The 15,131-nt window shown below is 56.9% G+C and overlaps 1 protein-coding gene across 6 annotated transcripts in view; it reads right to left on the bottom strand.

Moving 5' to 3' along the window:
• The window catches only part of MAPK8IP3 (mitogen-activated protein kinase 8 interacting protein 3), a 51,851-nt gene that overhangs the window by 2,221 nt on the left and 34,499 nt on the right, over positions 1 to 15,131 (bottom strand). For 5 of the 6 annotated variants that reach the window (XM_079785586.1, XM_079785587.1, XM_079785588.1 and 2 more), the window contains 18 exons: positions 8,667 to 8,724; positions 8,206 to 8,358; positions 7,274 to 7,355; positions 5,544 to 5,674; positions 5,003 to 5,059; positions 4,750 to 4,920; positions 3,854 to 3,980; positions 3,597 to 3,692; positions 3,317 to 3,475; positions 2,494 to 2,659; positions 2,012 to 2,194; positions 1,732 to 1,921; positions 1,511 to 1,630; positions 1,352 to 1,432; positions 1,202 to 1,269; positions 933 to 1,081; positions 330 to 501; positions 134 to 247 (listed from right to left, as the gene is read on the bottom strand). In XM_079785586.1, coding sequence (XP_079641712.1) covers positions 134 to 247; positions 330 to 501; positions 933 to 1,081; positions 1,202 to 1,269; positions 1,352 to 1,432; positions 1,511 to 1,630; positions 1,732 to 1,921; positions 2,012 to 2,194; positions 2,494 to 2,659; positions 3,317 to 3,475; positions 3,597 to 3,692; positions 3,854 to 3,980; positions 4,750 to 4,920; positions 5,003 to 5,059; positions 5,544 to 5,674; positions 7,274 to 7,355; positions 8,206 to 8,358; positions 8,667 to 8,724 — 2,277 coding nt within the window. The remainder of the gene's footprint in view (positions 1 to 133; positions 248 to 329; positions 502 to 932; positions 1,082 to 1,201; positions 1,270 to 1,351; positions 1,433 to 1,510; positions 1,631 to 1,731; positions 1,922 to 2,011; positions 2,195 to 2,493; positions 2,660 to 3,316; positions 3,476 to 3,596; positions 3,693 to 3,853; positions 3,981 to 4,749; positions 4,921 to 5,002; positions 5,060 to 5,543; positions 5,675 to 7,273; positions 7,356 to 8,205; positions 8,359 to 8,666; positions 8,725 to 15,131) is intronic. The other variant, XM_079785589.1, reaches the window with a different exon arrangement.

Here is a 15,131-nt window from a genome sequence, read left to right as displayed (position 1 = left end):
ATAGGACGGCTGTGGCCAGCAGCGCAGCCATGTCCTCCTGAGTGGCCTGGCAGAGCACCCCCGCCCCGGGACCCTACCACATGCCCTTTAGCGGCTGCCATCACCATCCCTGCAGGTGTCTGGGGTCACTCACTCTCGGTCAGTGGGATGGAGATGACGACTCCATTGCCGGTGCCCACCCAGAGACGGTTGCCCGCAATAAGCAGGGCTGTGATGCGCACGAAAGAGAAGCCCAGCTTGCCGGTGCCTGGGGGGTGGGGGGAGAGTAGGCGGGGTCAGTGCTGCCTCGGGGCCCGCCCTGCCCTGCTGGGCCAGTCCAACAGCCTCACCCAGCATCTTGCTGACGTAGGGCTCGATGTCCACGTCCTGCAGGTGCTGGTGGGTGTGGGCGTGATACAGCCGCAGTGTGGAGTCCAAGCGGATGGACACCCACACCCCGTCGCCGATCCATGCCAGTTGCCGCACTTGGCTCTCCCGCCGCGGGTGGGCATCAAACGACTTCTGCAGGTCACAGCAGCCCGTCAATGGGGGCAGGGGAAGGGGAGCTGAGCCTGCCACAGCTAGGCTTCACCCTGATGTCTACCCAGCTCACTGTAACCTTGGCTCTAGCGCCTGATTTGCTCCATGGATCTAGGCTCCTAGGAGGCCCAGCCAACCGCCCCACACCCTGAGCCGAGGGTAGGTGTGTGGATTCCACACAGGTGTCAACTTGACTTGTTTCAGAATGAAGCAGCAGGTGAGCTCCAGACAGACTGGCATTCACAGTCCAGCCACCCTCTACCTGCCTGTGATCTTGGACAAATGAGTCACTTCCCTGAATGCAGTTCCTCTGACCCCATGGAGCCCCCAACATCTACCAGAAGGTGTGTCAGGAGCAATGCTGACAGCAAGAGCCCCTTTCCCTCCCTAAAGCCCCTACCACCAGCACTTGCCTCTATCTGCATCGTCTTGGGCTGAATGACGTGCACCTTGTTCTTGTAGCCGCACCAGACACGGTCGTACACGACGGCCATGCAGCGGATGGAGTGGTGTGGGTGGCCCAGGTCCATCAGATGGTAGTTGCTCAGGTCCCACTGGCCATCTGCAGAGCCCACCACACCTGCTCAGGCCTGGCCAGGTTCCACATCCGCTCACAGTGAGTGTGGCTCACACCCGCCAGGACCATCAGATGCCGCCCACCTGCCCTGCTGCCAGGCCTCACCTTCACCGCGGTGGAAGATGGCCAGGGTCCCATCTGCCAGGGCCACCAGCACTCGTCCTTTCACGTGCCTGGAATGGGAAGGTGGTGAGCCAGGCTCAGGCTGGGCCGCCCGAGGCCCCCTCCTGATGCTCTCGGCTAAGAATCACGTACACCAAGCTCAGCACGGAGTCCTTCAGCTTGATGGAGTGCAGGCACTTCTTCCAGTTGGATACGGCCGAGTGCACGTACAGCCTGCAGGAGAAGGCTGAGGTAGGCAGGGGCTCGCCCAGGGGGCCCTGCCCCACTGCTGCCCCCAGAGCCCCCACGTACCAGCCATTCTGCGCTCCCAGCCACATGGTGGGCGAGGCACTGCTGCTGGCCCCCTTGGGGTCTCCACTGGGCTCTGGCTCGGGCTGCACATCACTCGGGTTAGCCTCTGGCCCATTTTCACTGCAGGGAGGATGATGGCTCTAGGATACCCCATGGAGGCCGATCCCTGCCCACCTGTCAGCCTTCCCTCCCCTCTGTCTCTGCCCCTCTCAGAGGCCCACCTGCCAGGCTGGGCACTGGGGGGTGGGGCAGGGGCCGGGTCGGTGAAGACGTGTTCCGTGAGGGGCCCGGGCCGCACTGCAGCTGCCTCTGCCTCACTGGGCCCAGAGTCAGGGACTTCTGTGGCCTCTGTGGCTTCTTCTGTGGACTGTGAAGGGTTGACCTTCCCATTGGCGACAGTAGCCACCTCCCCTGTGGAAGGGAGAGGTAAGCTTGGCTGGGCAGGGAGAGGAACAAGGGGGCAGAGAGAAGGCTGCTCTGGGGCTCAGGCCCAGGACTCACCCTGGCCCTTGTCCAGCACTGGGGTGTCCCCTCGGGAGGAGCAGTTGCTCCGTGGAACATTGCAGCGTGTGGCGCAGCCCACTAGGGTGATGCCAGCCAACACACCGTCTGCACCAGAGTCCTCAGGGTTCACGTCGCTGTCTAGGAAGATCTCCCCTGGAGGGTAGTCACTGTCGCTGGCCGCTGCAAGACCACACCCAGAGCTCATGTCCCAATGGGGTGTGAGGGAGGAAATGGAGGTCACCTGCTGATGCCATCCCATCTACTTCTAATCAGTGAGCACCACATCGCGTCTTCTGTGTCCTTGAGACTGAGCAGGATGAGACACCAGCGTGGCCCTCCTCGGACACTCCCCCTACCAGCTCCCATGTCCATGGGGTGTCACAGAGGCAAGTGCTTCCCTGCAAGTCTCCTTACTTAACATCCTCCTTGTCCTCTGAGCAGCACAAACCCCTCCCTCCTGAGTACTGACTGGCACTCACCGGGGATGCTGGAGATGCACAGGACATGGGCATTGCAGACGGTGAACTGGTCCACCACGGTGCCTGGCTGGTTGGCATCTATGATCACCACCTTGCTGGTGGTCAGGGTGCTGGTGAGGATCCACACCCGGCTTGAGGTGGCGTCTGTCTCATGGAGCTCCTTTGCCTGTCAGAGTACAGGCGACCAGGATGGTGGCCAAGGGTGGGTGACTCCAGCAGCCACATGGGGTCATGGGGCCTCCTGGAATCTTTAGGATCTAGCCCTGACCATGGCCTTAGGGGATACGGCTGTCCTATCCCTTAGCCAGGAGGGTGAGCACTCAGAACTGCATTTCATATCTAGACTGCAGGCACATGTGGTCTCATTCCACAGAAGACCGTGAGCTCCGAGCCATTAAGTCACTGGCTCCCAAATCATGCCAGAACACAAAAGGAAGCCATGGACCCCAAGTGTGAAGGATTTTCTGCCACCCTCTGCTTAGCCTCTTCCACCGCTCCTCTGCAGACAGTGACATTTGTTTCTTGCGAGGAGAAGGCCCTGGGGGAACCTGACCCCTTCAGCCCTACTGCCTGCTGAGTCTTGAGCCCTCTGATCTTCCCCACCCACCACAGTTCCTGGCTCCTAGGTGCTGGGTGGCAGCTTAGCCCCGGGCCTGCCCTAGGGAGGGGAAGGGAACCTCAGCTAAGTCCAGTCGTGGGCACTGTCCCTGGCTCTCCTGTTTATGTCTCTCCCACCAGATCCTGGTGCTGGGCACAGCCTGAGCATGCAGATGACAGCAGACAGTACACGCAGAGGCAGCCCTTCCCCTCCTGCCACTCTGACCTTTTTCTTCTCTGGCGATGTGTGGTTGCTCTTGGTTTCTCCTTCCACTTCCCGGTTGCAGGTCAGAGGGTCAAAGCCTGGCTCCAGCTTGACTCCATTCCCAGTGTGGTCCTCACTGGGTTTCCAGCCGCTCAGGTTGACCCCCGCAGCACACCACAGCTGAGAGAACAGGGGCGTCAGGCTGCTGCAGACACGGACAGGGCCTTCCCCAGCTTCCAACCTGCTGGGATTCAGCTTCTGGGTGGGAACATCTCCCTGCTCCCATCAGAGCAGGGCTCACCTTCATGGTTGGATCCTTCTCCACCAGAGGGCGGCAGTACACCGGAACAGGCACGTTCTTCATCCGTGTGTCCTCCTGGCCCCCATTAGGACTCAGCTGCAATCATAGGCAGAGAGGCGCCGTGGGTGCGAGGCCTGGGGCAGCTCAGGTGCGTCCGCAGCAGTTCGGCTACCCATCCCTCCAGAATCAGGGCTGAGGCTGTGGACCTGCCCGGTGCCTCCACCCGCCCAGTGCGTGCGCACTGTGCCCCGCAGCACCTGTTTGTACTTGGCCGGCAGGCTCCAGCCGCAGGCCTGCAGCCGCCCGTCATCGTTGCGCACGTGCTCGCGCACCTGGCGGTACTGCTCACGCTTCTGCTCCCGCCGGGCAGAGGAGGTGCAGTCGCTGGGCGAGAGGAACGATGGGGTACGTCTCAGGCTTTGGTGACCCACAGTCCCCCAGGCCGGACCTCAGGGAGCACTCCCTCCTGAGCCTGTCCTGTCTTTTCCCAGCCACCCAGACCGGCTCTGCTGCTCCAGCTGGGCGCCCGCCGAAGGAGAGGATGGCTCTCACAGCGCTGGGCGTGGAGACCAGACCCAGCACCTGCCATCGTTCAGGTTCCGTTCCGCTGTCCCTGTCGCTAAGGGCCCACTGGCAGGGACCTACAGCGCAGCCTCCCACCCCCCTGGGCCTTCCAGGGAAACTTCCACAGCTCTGACACAGGCACAGAATTCCCATTTCTGCCCGGAGCCCTGGATTTCTTGGTTTCTAAACAAGGGAAAAACCAAGTTACAAAGAGGAACTTATTCCCCAGGAAGACCCAACCCTGCGGGAAACTTCCTGTCGCTCCAAGAATCCCTGGAGCACAGGCGTGCAGGACCAGTATGCTGCAGGGAGCCCGCCAAGAGGGGTGCAGCCGGCTGGGACTAGCAACAGGGACTGTGGGGGAGCGCAAAGGGACAGCCATGCTCCCACTGGGGGTGGCGGGGCGCACGGTGTGTTCATGAAGACATCATGACGCCTGATGCCTCGGCCAGTGTCCTTCCCACCATGGACTCCATCCCCTAGCACAGCCCCAGAGCACCCAGGTGAGGCAGGTCCTGCTCAGTACATCCGGGCCACATGGCCTCCCCTGGTGCCATGTGGGAGGTGCAGGGGAGGGTGGGACACTCACTCATCTGGGAAGAACTCCAGGGGCCGGTTGCCTGCTGAGATCTGGCACAGGGCGTGGCTTCGGCGCTGACTGAAGCCTGCCGTGGTGGGTGACTTGTAATGAATGTTCACGGAGGGGTAGGACCGCTTGGCTGGAGGGGGGCTGGACGAGGAGCTGAAGAGGCGGCTGAAGCTGCCAGCAGAGGCGTGGGAAGTGAGCGGTGGGCCTGGGGTAGGCCGCCCCGCCCCCTCCCCAGCCCAGCGCCCCAACTCACAACTGCCAGATGGTGGACTTCTTCTTCTCCTGGACAGATGGGTGCTCTCGGGATGCTCTACAAGGAAGGGCAGGGAAGGAGCCCAGCTAAGCCACTGCCCAACCTGTCACCCCTTACCCTGCCCAACCATGCGCACTGCATTCAGCCCACCCACTGCCCACCCACGCCCATGGCCAGGCCTGCCCCCACCCAATCTGACCAGACCCCACTCTTCCTGGGTTCCCTCTTGCCTCCCTCGCAGAAGACCCTCATCCTGGACACACTGGGAATGGAGCAACAGAGCAGAGGGCGTCCTGGGCAGGGCACTCAGAACTTCCCAGAGGGGCCCTAGCACACCAGCCCCAACATGTCCCAGCCCAGCTCTAGCCCAGTGGGCATCTCCCTGCCAGGCCAGGCCAGGGCTGCAGGGGAGGCTCAGCTCTCCTGGCCCCTATAGGCCCCCACCTGGGAGCCCCTCACACTTTCTAGAAGAGAGGGAGGTGAGGGGGGGGGTAGAGGTCAGGACCTCATAGAGGGACCCTGCGGGCAGCCTTGGAGCCACCTGATCATCTCGGTCCACCGCACAGCCTCCTGCAGCTCCATCAGCCGCTCCTTGTACTGGTTGCGCTCCATCAGCACACGGGCCATCTCCACCCGCGTGAAGCGGCGGCGCTGCGCCATGGGAATCTTGTCCTGCAGGGAAAGGGCGCTGCTATTCAGCCAGTGAAGGACCAACTGGCAGGTCAGCCCAGTGCCCTCCAAGGCCAGGTCACACCGAGATTCCTCGTGGGCTGGCCTCCGGGTGTGGGCAGGGGGACAGGAGACATGGAAGTCTACCCACCAACAGGGCCACCTCCTTTCCAGGCCGCAGGATACACTGAGGGCACACAGTGACTCTGCCTATGAGCCCTGGGCACCATGGCGATCCAGTCAACACTAATGGGGGGACTGGCCCAAGGTGAAGCGCAGGAAGAGGTGCTAGGGAGGTGAGCAGGGCCCGGGGCCACCACATCCAAGCTGAACACTGGAAGGTTTGTTTTTTTTAAATGTTATTTTATTTTTATGTTTTTATTGATTTTAGACAGAGAGGAAGGGAGATGGAAAGAGAGATGGAAACATCAATGAGAGAGAATAATAGATCGGCTGCCTCCTGCATGCTCCCCACTGGGGAATCGAGCCTGCAACCCAGGCATGTGCCTCCTGGTTCATGGGTCAACACTCAACCACTAGCCATGCCGGCCAGGCCACACACTGGAAGTTTTGGTGGATCTATGAGGGGTCTGCTGTTGGCAAATTCTGTGACAGGACCAAGTCTACTCTGTGAAATTGAGTCCTGGGGAGCTGCAGGCTGGTGCAGGGGCGAGGGGGCCCAGAGGGGAGCGTCCAGGTGAGGGCATGCACCCTCCCCATGTGGCCCCTCCCAGGCACCTCCATCAGCACGTGGGAGCGGCCTGGGGACGCCACAATTCCCCGGCAGCTGTTTCTGTCCTAGAGTGCTTGGAGTGAGGGTGCTTAGGAATGGCTACTGCTTCCTGAGTGCCTGCTGTGAACTGCATCCTGATGGGAGTGTCACATGACCAGGAAAAGAACAGCTAATGAGGGTGAGGTCCAAAATTCGCCCAGACTGAAGACCCGTGACTGCCCCCTCCAGGTAGCAGAGGGGCCGACGTTCCTCAGAAGGTTCAGTGCAGCTTGGGGAGGAGGTGGGGACAGATGAGTAGGCAGAGGGCCTCCCAGCCACTGAGCTACACAAACTGTGTGGTCTGGGGACAGTGGTGACTGATGCTATTTCCGCAGCCTGGCTCTACCAGTCGGAGTATGTGGGGCAGTGGCTATGCTGCATAAGCAGGGAGACCCTGCTGGTGACTGTATAAAATGCATCCACTAGGTCCTAGCAGCTCCACTAGGTCCTAGCCGGTTTGGCTCAGTGGTTGGAGTGTCTGCCCTTGGACTGAAGAGTCCCAGGTTCGATTCCGGTGAAAGGCAAGTACCTCGGTTGCAGGCTTGATCCCCGGCCCTGGTCGGGGCACATTCAAAAGACAACTAATCAATGTTCCTCTCTCTGTTTCTCCCCGTCCCTTCCACTCTCTGAAAATCAATGGGAAAAAAATATCCTTGGGTAAGGGTTAACAAAACGCATGCACTAGGATGGGAAGCTAAGGGGTCCTGTTCTGACTTTATGACATCCCGGGGTGAGGGTGAGGGGGGCCCAGAGGCCCAGAAGGAAGAGCGCATCCCTGGTAGCCCGCCCACTGCCACCCCCCTGCCCCACATGTTAATAGTGGAATATACCAATTCTGTACAGAGATAGCTGCTTACATCCTCCCCCTCTTCTTTGGGTTCACGGCGGGCAATGATGGCCTCGGACTTCACTCTGCAAGATGAGAGGGAAGCCAGGAGGGGTGAGGGCCACTGGGCACCAGGCCAGAGACGGTCCCCCTCAAGCAGACTTAGGACTCTCCCCTCAGGTCCTAGCCCCTGAGCATTCCTGCTGGTGCCCTGAAGCTCACACATCTGCCCTGGCTGCTCCAGCCAAGGCACACGCCCTCCCCTCAGCAATCAAGAACCGATGGAAAGACAGACCCAGCTATCCTTCCTGGCACAGGCAGCGCTGGCTTCAGGCAAGCCTGGAGCAGATGCGGCTCCCACAAACCCGGCGGGCACAGGCGCCGCCGGCCTGAGGCCCCCCCTGCACGTCCCCTTTCCCACCACCTCTCTGGGAGAACGGGTGAGGATCTGGCTAAAAGAGAAAGGCCACAGGGAAGTGCAGGCTGCTGGGGAGGAAACCCCAGCGCTCAATGGGGCTGCATGGATGAACCCTGGCTGTCAAGGAACTGGGAGCCACGGGGGAGCACAGGGTGTGGGCAGCCAGCTCGCAATCCTCCCCTCCCTCCTCCTGTATGAATGTGATGTGTGAGAGCAGCAGGAAGGCTCAGCTCGGGCCGCTAAGGAAAGGGCACCCCAGACAGGAGCACCAACCTCTTGTGGGATTCCAATGAGGAAGGAGATGAAACGGGTGGGGCTGGCAGACAACCTGGTAGCTAGTAGGTGGAGTGGCTGAGAGGCGAGCATGCGAAGTGAGCCACTTTGGGAAGGAATGACCACTGGGGTGCAGCCGGCAGAAAGGATGACGGGGTGGAATAGAGGCCCAGCAGGGATCTCACTCTGCCCTCCAGGCTCTCAGCCCTTGTCCTGCTGGGACCCGCGCCCACAGCCCTGCTCACCTCCTCAGCTCCTCCTCCAGGTCCTTGATTCGGCTCTCCAGCCTTAGTTTGGCTTGCCTGGCAGCTTCCAAGTCCCCCCTCAGCACCTCCTGCTCCCCAGACAGCTGGTCCACTTTGGCGATGAGGTCATTCTTCACCACGTTCAGAGCGTTTCTTTGAAAAGGCAGAAAGGCCGAAGCCTCGGGTGAACCGGCTTGGACGTTACGTGATGGGGGTCGCAGAGGGGTCCGCCCGCACTTGTGTATCTGAGAAGGCACATCCTGGTCCAGAATGTGGCTCAAGGTGGTTGCCACATGCCCCACTAAAGGCAGTGGCCACTCTCCCCAGGAGGGGCGAGCTCAGCCCTGTGGGTCCAGGTCCTCCTTGGGGGCTGCCCTCTGGGCGGGGCTGACATGGCTGCCACAGGGAGGCCCTGCGGAGGGCTATCTCGGCACCAGAGGCGTCGACAAGAGCGTTCTTACTTGGTTTCTAGAAGCTGTGAGTTCTCCAGCAGCAGATTCCCCACTTCCTTGCCCATTCCTGAAACAAAAGGTGCCAAGGTTTGGTGCCTGGCAAAGCCAGACGCTGACTGATGCCACCACACCTGCCTCAGAGTAACACACATCCCCCAGGAAGCAGCCCACCGAGAGGGCTGGTAAGGGCATCAGGACTAGAGGCGTGGCCTGCAGGGAGATGGGCTGCAAAGGGAGGCCAAGTAGACCCTGGGGGAGGCCTCTGCTGGCCTTCAGGCGGGCGCTGCACCCAGAAAGTAGTCAGGGATGAACCTGCTGTGTTCAAGCCCCAAAGGGGCCCCAGATGGTCTCTGAGAGGCACCGAGCAGCCTCCATGGCCTTGATGGATGCAGCAGCCCTGGGCTCACATTCTGTGGGGCTGGGTTCCTACAGCTTTCTACCAACATGAAGTACCATCAAGGGCCCAGATGGCACCGGCCTGAGCTGACTCAACTGGCTCTGTGCATCCACCCCAGTCTCAGTGCCCTCCCCCCCGCAATCCCAGAATCACCCCTTTTACCCCACCCTGTGGTTTCCCGGCCCATCATGAAACTGACCCCTTTCAGAGCTGCCCCCCCCCCCAAGGGAATGGAGGTTGGAGCCATGGTGACAGGCACACAGAAGACAACACAAGATACAGAGAACACCTCGCCGAGGAGATGGGATGGCCCATGGCAGGCGCAGCCCTCCACCACGGCGAGGAGCAGGACTGAAGGGACCTGGCCCAAGGCAGTGGGGTCAGCAGGAGGCGAAGAGGGAGCGGAAGTGAGGACAGCGCTCCCTAGGGCCAGTGCCCAGAGGGGCTGACCTGGCTGCTCTGTGACCAGGCCCCACAGTGGACCCCAGAGACGAAGCTCTCCGCAGACATGTCACAAAATCCCCCCAAAGTACTGAATCTAATCCTCTGAGTCAGCCCCCAAACCCAGGTCTGTTTCTTCTATTTTCTCTCCCCTCCGCGATCTAATGCAGTCGTGAGACAAGATACACAGGCACACAGTGTGCTCAGCGTAGGGTTCTGTCTCCATTCACACATCCCCGCCTCACCTGGGGCCTGCCTTCTCCTTGGATGGGACACAGCAGGCACCAGGCAGGCTCACCCCAGACAGGCTCACGGGGGCCAGCCTGCCCTGAGCTTATGGAGGCTGGGTCTGCCCCTCTTCAGCCAGCCCAGGGTCTGCTCTGAAGGGGTGTCAGGGCAGAGGCCCCCACTCCTCATCTCTCCCCTGGAAGTCCCTGCTGACCCCACCTCTGCCTCACCATGCAGAACAAAGCAGACGGCTCATGAAGCATGAGGAGGAGTTGGGTAGACAAAGGAAGCCCGAAATGAGAGAAACACACACTGAGATGGGCCTTGGCCTTACCAAAAAAATCATCGCGCACTATGGGAGCAGTCCCAGTCCCACAGCAGATGGGCAACCAGGGCGGGAGGAAGGATCAGGAGAGAGGAAGGGAGAGAAAACAAGCGCATTAAGCCTGTGTGAACAGCAGGTGGAGGTGTTACAGGGCTGCTTCTCGCTGTGTGGGAGTGAGACACAGGAGCAGGATGGGAAGGAGCCAGCTACTCCTGGGAAGTTTATCTGTGGGTTGCACAGATCACCAGGCCAAGAGCACTTGCCGGGGAGGTGGAAGGTCAAGGCAATACACTGACAGCTTACACCACAGCCTGGGTGGTGAGGGGCGGGTAAGTCACTTGACGGAAGAAGTCTCTGCAGGAAGGAGACTGTGCCCGGGACCCTCGTGCCTTTGCACACTGCAGAGGCTGCACTTGGGAGGCGGGGGCCTTAAAACCTCCCGCTGCAAAGCAAGGGAGCAGGATCTCAGTCCACCTGCCACCTGGGGAGAGGACCCTGAGCTGCGCTTGGCGGAGGCCTCACCGGATCCCTGGCTCCTGGATGCACCCAACAGAGAGACACCACAGACCTGGGCCTGAGGCCTTGTCCAGGTAACTGCCCTACACTCCTAATGGCTCTGCAGAACCTTAACAATGACTGTGGGGGATTCTTGACTTTTGAAAAGACAGGTCAGGGCACAGCTTCTCCCTCAGAGGTCAAGGTCACCATCAGTGGGCTAGGGAGCAAACCAACATAAGCTTCCAAGCGGCTGCAGGCTGCTGAGCAAAAGCACGTGTGCTTAGTGGCCTGGACCAGAGTCAGGCTGCCCGCCAGTGGTGGCTGCCGTGCGACAGCAGCAGCGAGTGTCCCTGGGGCACCACCCCACTCCACCTGGACTCCACTGTGGGGAAGAGGGGACTACAGACAGACAGACAGGAGAGATACACACCTGAGAACTCCCCTGGGGCCATGTCCAGCGAAGCACAAAATGACAGGGAAAGTAAGTGACAAAGGTCAATTGGTGACTGGAACCAACAAAATAAATTCTTATTAAAGAAAAAGCAACAATGATCAGCCATTTCCACGTTGAAAAGCATAAAAGAATGCAAGCAGATGTCACCAGGCCTGTGGTGACGAATCCCATTGGGGGCAGAAACCCTGAAGGAAAAGGGAGGCCAGAACAGAACATCTCAGTCCCCAGGGGGCACAGAGCACCTAGAACCCTGGGGGTGGGTGAGGGGAAGGTGTGGGAATCTAAAGCCTGCTCACCCCTCTGGTTCCATTACCCACCCATCAGAAGGGCCAGCCCTCTGCAGACCTGTAGAGAGAAGAGCGTGTGTGTGTAAATGGCTGTGTAAGTGTGCATGGTTGTGTGTGTGGTTGCATGGGGATATTGTGTGCATCGGGGAGTGTTGTGCATGTGTGGATGAGTGTGGTTGGGTATGTATGTATGTATGTATGTGGTTGCTAGTGGGTGGGGTGCCACAAAGGCGCCCCTCAGAGTGAGCAAGCTCTCTGGAGTGAGTGAGCCGCAGACAGGCACCTGGCTTTGCAGGGTCCCCTGGCCAGCCTAGATCTTGCAGGAAGGGCACAATATCAAGTAAGGCAGTGGTTCTCAACCTTTATAATGCCGCGACTCTTTACTACAGTTCCTCATGTTGTGGTGACCCCCAACCATAAAATTATTTTCATTGCTACGTCATAACTGTAATTTTGCTACTGTTAATGAATCGTAATGTAAATATCTGTGTTTTCCGATGGTCTTAGGCTCTACAGCAGCGGTTCTCAACCTGTGGGGTCGCAGGGTCGCTAGCAGGGTCGCGACCCACAGGTTGAGAACCGCTAGCAGGGTCGCCTAAGACCATCGGAAAACACAGATATTTACATTACGATTCATAACAGTAGCAAAATTACAGTTATGACGTAGCAACGAAAATAATTTTATGGTTGGGGGTCACCACAACATGAGGAACTGTATTAAAGGGTCACGGCATTAGAAAGGTTGAGAACCACTGAAGTAAGGGATGACCAGAACACAGGCCCCACTGTGTAGGAAGGAAAACACTGAGGCAGAGCAGAGGCGGGGCGGGACACGCACTGTCCTCACAGGGGTCCAAACTGCTCTCTGTTACACAATTGACGACTTGAAGAGACCACACTGTTACACTTGGTTCATTTCACAAATAAAAGAAATGGTATAAAAAGTCACTTGACTTAAATAGCAAAATACATTAATTGTTGCAGGAATTCAAATAAAGAAGTGCACCAATTCAAAAGTGCCCTCTCGCTCATCTCTCCTTCCCAGGACAGCCACTGTTAACATTTAATATTCTTCCTCTCAGACCTCTTTCTCTATAAACATCAGTTTTTAAAAAACAAAATCACAACCATACTATCCATCTTCTTGGGCAACTTGCTTTATTTCAGTATCACAAAGACCCATGATCACCTCGAACGCTTTGTCATATTCCTGTATGGGAGGGAATGTCCCATCATTTACTACAGCACTCATGCCGTTACCATACTGGGCATACGGCTCTGCATGAGCAGCCAGGATACTACAATGCACAGCCTCGTGAGTGGGCAGGTGGTGCTGTTTGAGAGCCTGTGGTCCTGCTCGCTCTAAGTGTCCAGCCACACTGCCAGCACAGCTCACCAGTGGGCAAAACAGAGCCTGCTTTGTCTCTGTCAATCTTGTGTTGTTGTTTTTTTTAACATATTTTTATTGATTTCAAAGAGGGAGAGGGAGAGAGAGACAGAAATATCAATGATGAGAGAGAATCATTGATTGACTGCCTCCTGCACGTCCCACATTGGGGATCAAGCCCACAACCCAGGCATGTGCCCTGACTGGGAATTGAACCTGGGACTCTTCAGTCCGCAGGCCGACGCTCTATCCACTGAGCCAAACTGGCTAGGGCTGTCTTTGTCAATCTTTTGAGGAAAAAGAGTTATCTCTATTTTCTCTCTATTTTTATTTCTGTATTATTCCCGAAATTGAGCACCTTTTCATGTTTATTGGTATCTTCTGTAAATACCCTATTTTATCTTCTATTTTCTAGTGTACTTGATGTATTTTAATGATGGAGATAATAAACATATATTCTCAATTTTCATGTGGTCATACCTGTCAACGTCTTCCTCTATACTATAGAGTCTATAGCTATGGCTAGGCAGAGACCCAGAACATGAAAATGCTCTCCAATATTCTCCCAGTTCTATTATCCTTGTATTAATGTGTTTAGACCTTTTTTTTTTTTTTTAATGTTTTTATTGATTTTAGAAAGAGAGGAAGGGAGAGGGAGAAACATTGATCAGCTGCCTCCTGCACACCCTCTACTGGGGATCAAGTTCGAAACCAGGGCATGTGCCTGGACCAGGAATTGAACCTGTGATCTCTCAGTGCAGTGGGACGATGCCCAAGTAACTGAGCCACCCCGACCAGGCCTTATGCTTAGATCTTTTAATACCTGAGGGTATATTAAAGATCTAAGCATAAGGCCTGGCTGGTGTGTTTCAGTTACTTTTGTATATGATGTGAGATTGGGATCAGACTTCATTTTTCTCCAGTATCTATATCCTACCTACTTTCCAATGACTTGAAATGCTGCATTTATTACATACGATTTCCCACCTGGCTCCAGGTCTGTCCTCAGCTCTTCGACCAGGAACTGAGTTACTGGTTTATCGCTGCCCAGAGCTGCCTGTTTCCATCATTGTAGCTTTACAAAAGGCTTTGATACCTGGTATGGCCATCCTGCAACCTTATTCTTGCTCAAAAATGTCTGGACTATCCTCACACATGTACTCTTCTGGATGACCTTCAGAATTCATTCATAACGTTCTAGGAAAGAACCAACCGTGTGGATCTTTTTACTGGTACCGAATGAATTCATGTACGAACAACGGGTTGATATATGATGCCACCTGACAGCTTTACCGAGCTCAGTCTTTAGATCCAAGAATTTGTCATAATTCTCTATTTACATGGGGCCTCCTTTATGTTCTTCAACTATATTTTCTAACTCTCTTTACAAAGGTTTCTCTATTTCTCATGGTTACTTATAGACATTTTACTTTTTTAAATCCTCACCTGAGGATACATTTTTCTGATTTTAGAGAGAGGGGAAGAGAGAGCTAAAAGAGAGAGAGAGAAACATGGATGTGAGAGAAAAACGGCAACTGGCTGCCTCCTGTACATGCCCGACTGGGGATCGAACCTGCAACTATTCAGTGCATGGGATGATGGTCCAACCTAGCCACACCAGCCAGGGCTATAGACATTTTCCAGGTCTCATTACTAAGCAGTACGGCTGGACCCTAGTGAGGCAGAGGGGAACGAAAGTCAGATCAGCGTGTACAGAGCTTCAAACTCTAAGTGATACAGGGCGGGTTATTGAGACTCTGAGTTTTGTCTCCTCATTTGTGAAATGGAGACAGAATCTCCTGAGCCGTAGGCTTGTTGTGAAAGTCCCTGGCAGAGCAGCTGGCACCTGCTAAATGGAGTACATATTAATTCCCTTACTCCCCAGTTATGTCAGTTCTATGCTGCATATTCTCATGCCTTAACACTTCTGAAATTATAAATGGGTCTTACAATCAATGGCATGTTATAGTTTAATTTGCAGCAATTGTTTCCTTTCTTGGAGATTTCTAAAATAATCCTATCTAATAATAGAGTAACATGTAAATTACCATCACTCTGCTACGCCCACGATTGGGCGGCGGGAGGCTGGGGGGCGGGACTCGGGGTGGCCTATCCGGCCATTGAGAGGCAGGGATCCAAGGCCACTGAGGGGGGCTACCCTGCTGTTAAGAGGCACAGGGGGCGGGACTCCCGCCCCCTGTGCCTCTCAACGGCCAGATCCGCGGCTGCTGAGGGGGCCTGCCGCGGACACCCAGCTGCGCCTCTCAACGGCAGGGTAGCCAGGTGTCCGCAGCAGCCCCCCTCAGCGGCCATTGAGAGGTGCAGGGGGCGGGAGTCCCGCCCCCTGCGCCTCTCAACAGCAGGGTAGCCCCCCTCAGCGGCTGCGGACCATCAAAAGTGGGGGAGCTGGGTGCCTGTCTGCTCCGGCACCAGCGGACAGGCACCCAGCTCCACCGC

The sequence above is a fragment of the Cnephaeus nilssonii genome (genome assembly GCF_951640355.1).
Source record: "Cnephaeus nilssonii genome assembly, chromosome: 2".
Taxonomy (NCBI): domain Eukaryota; kingdom Metazoa; phylum Chordata; class Mammalia; order Chiroptera; family Vespertilionidae; genus Cnephaeus; species Cnephaeus nilssonii.
Note: the sequence above shows the minus strand (reverse complement) of the source record. Positions and strands in the feature narration are given on the sequence as shown.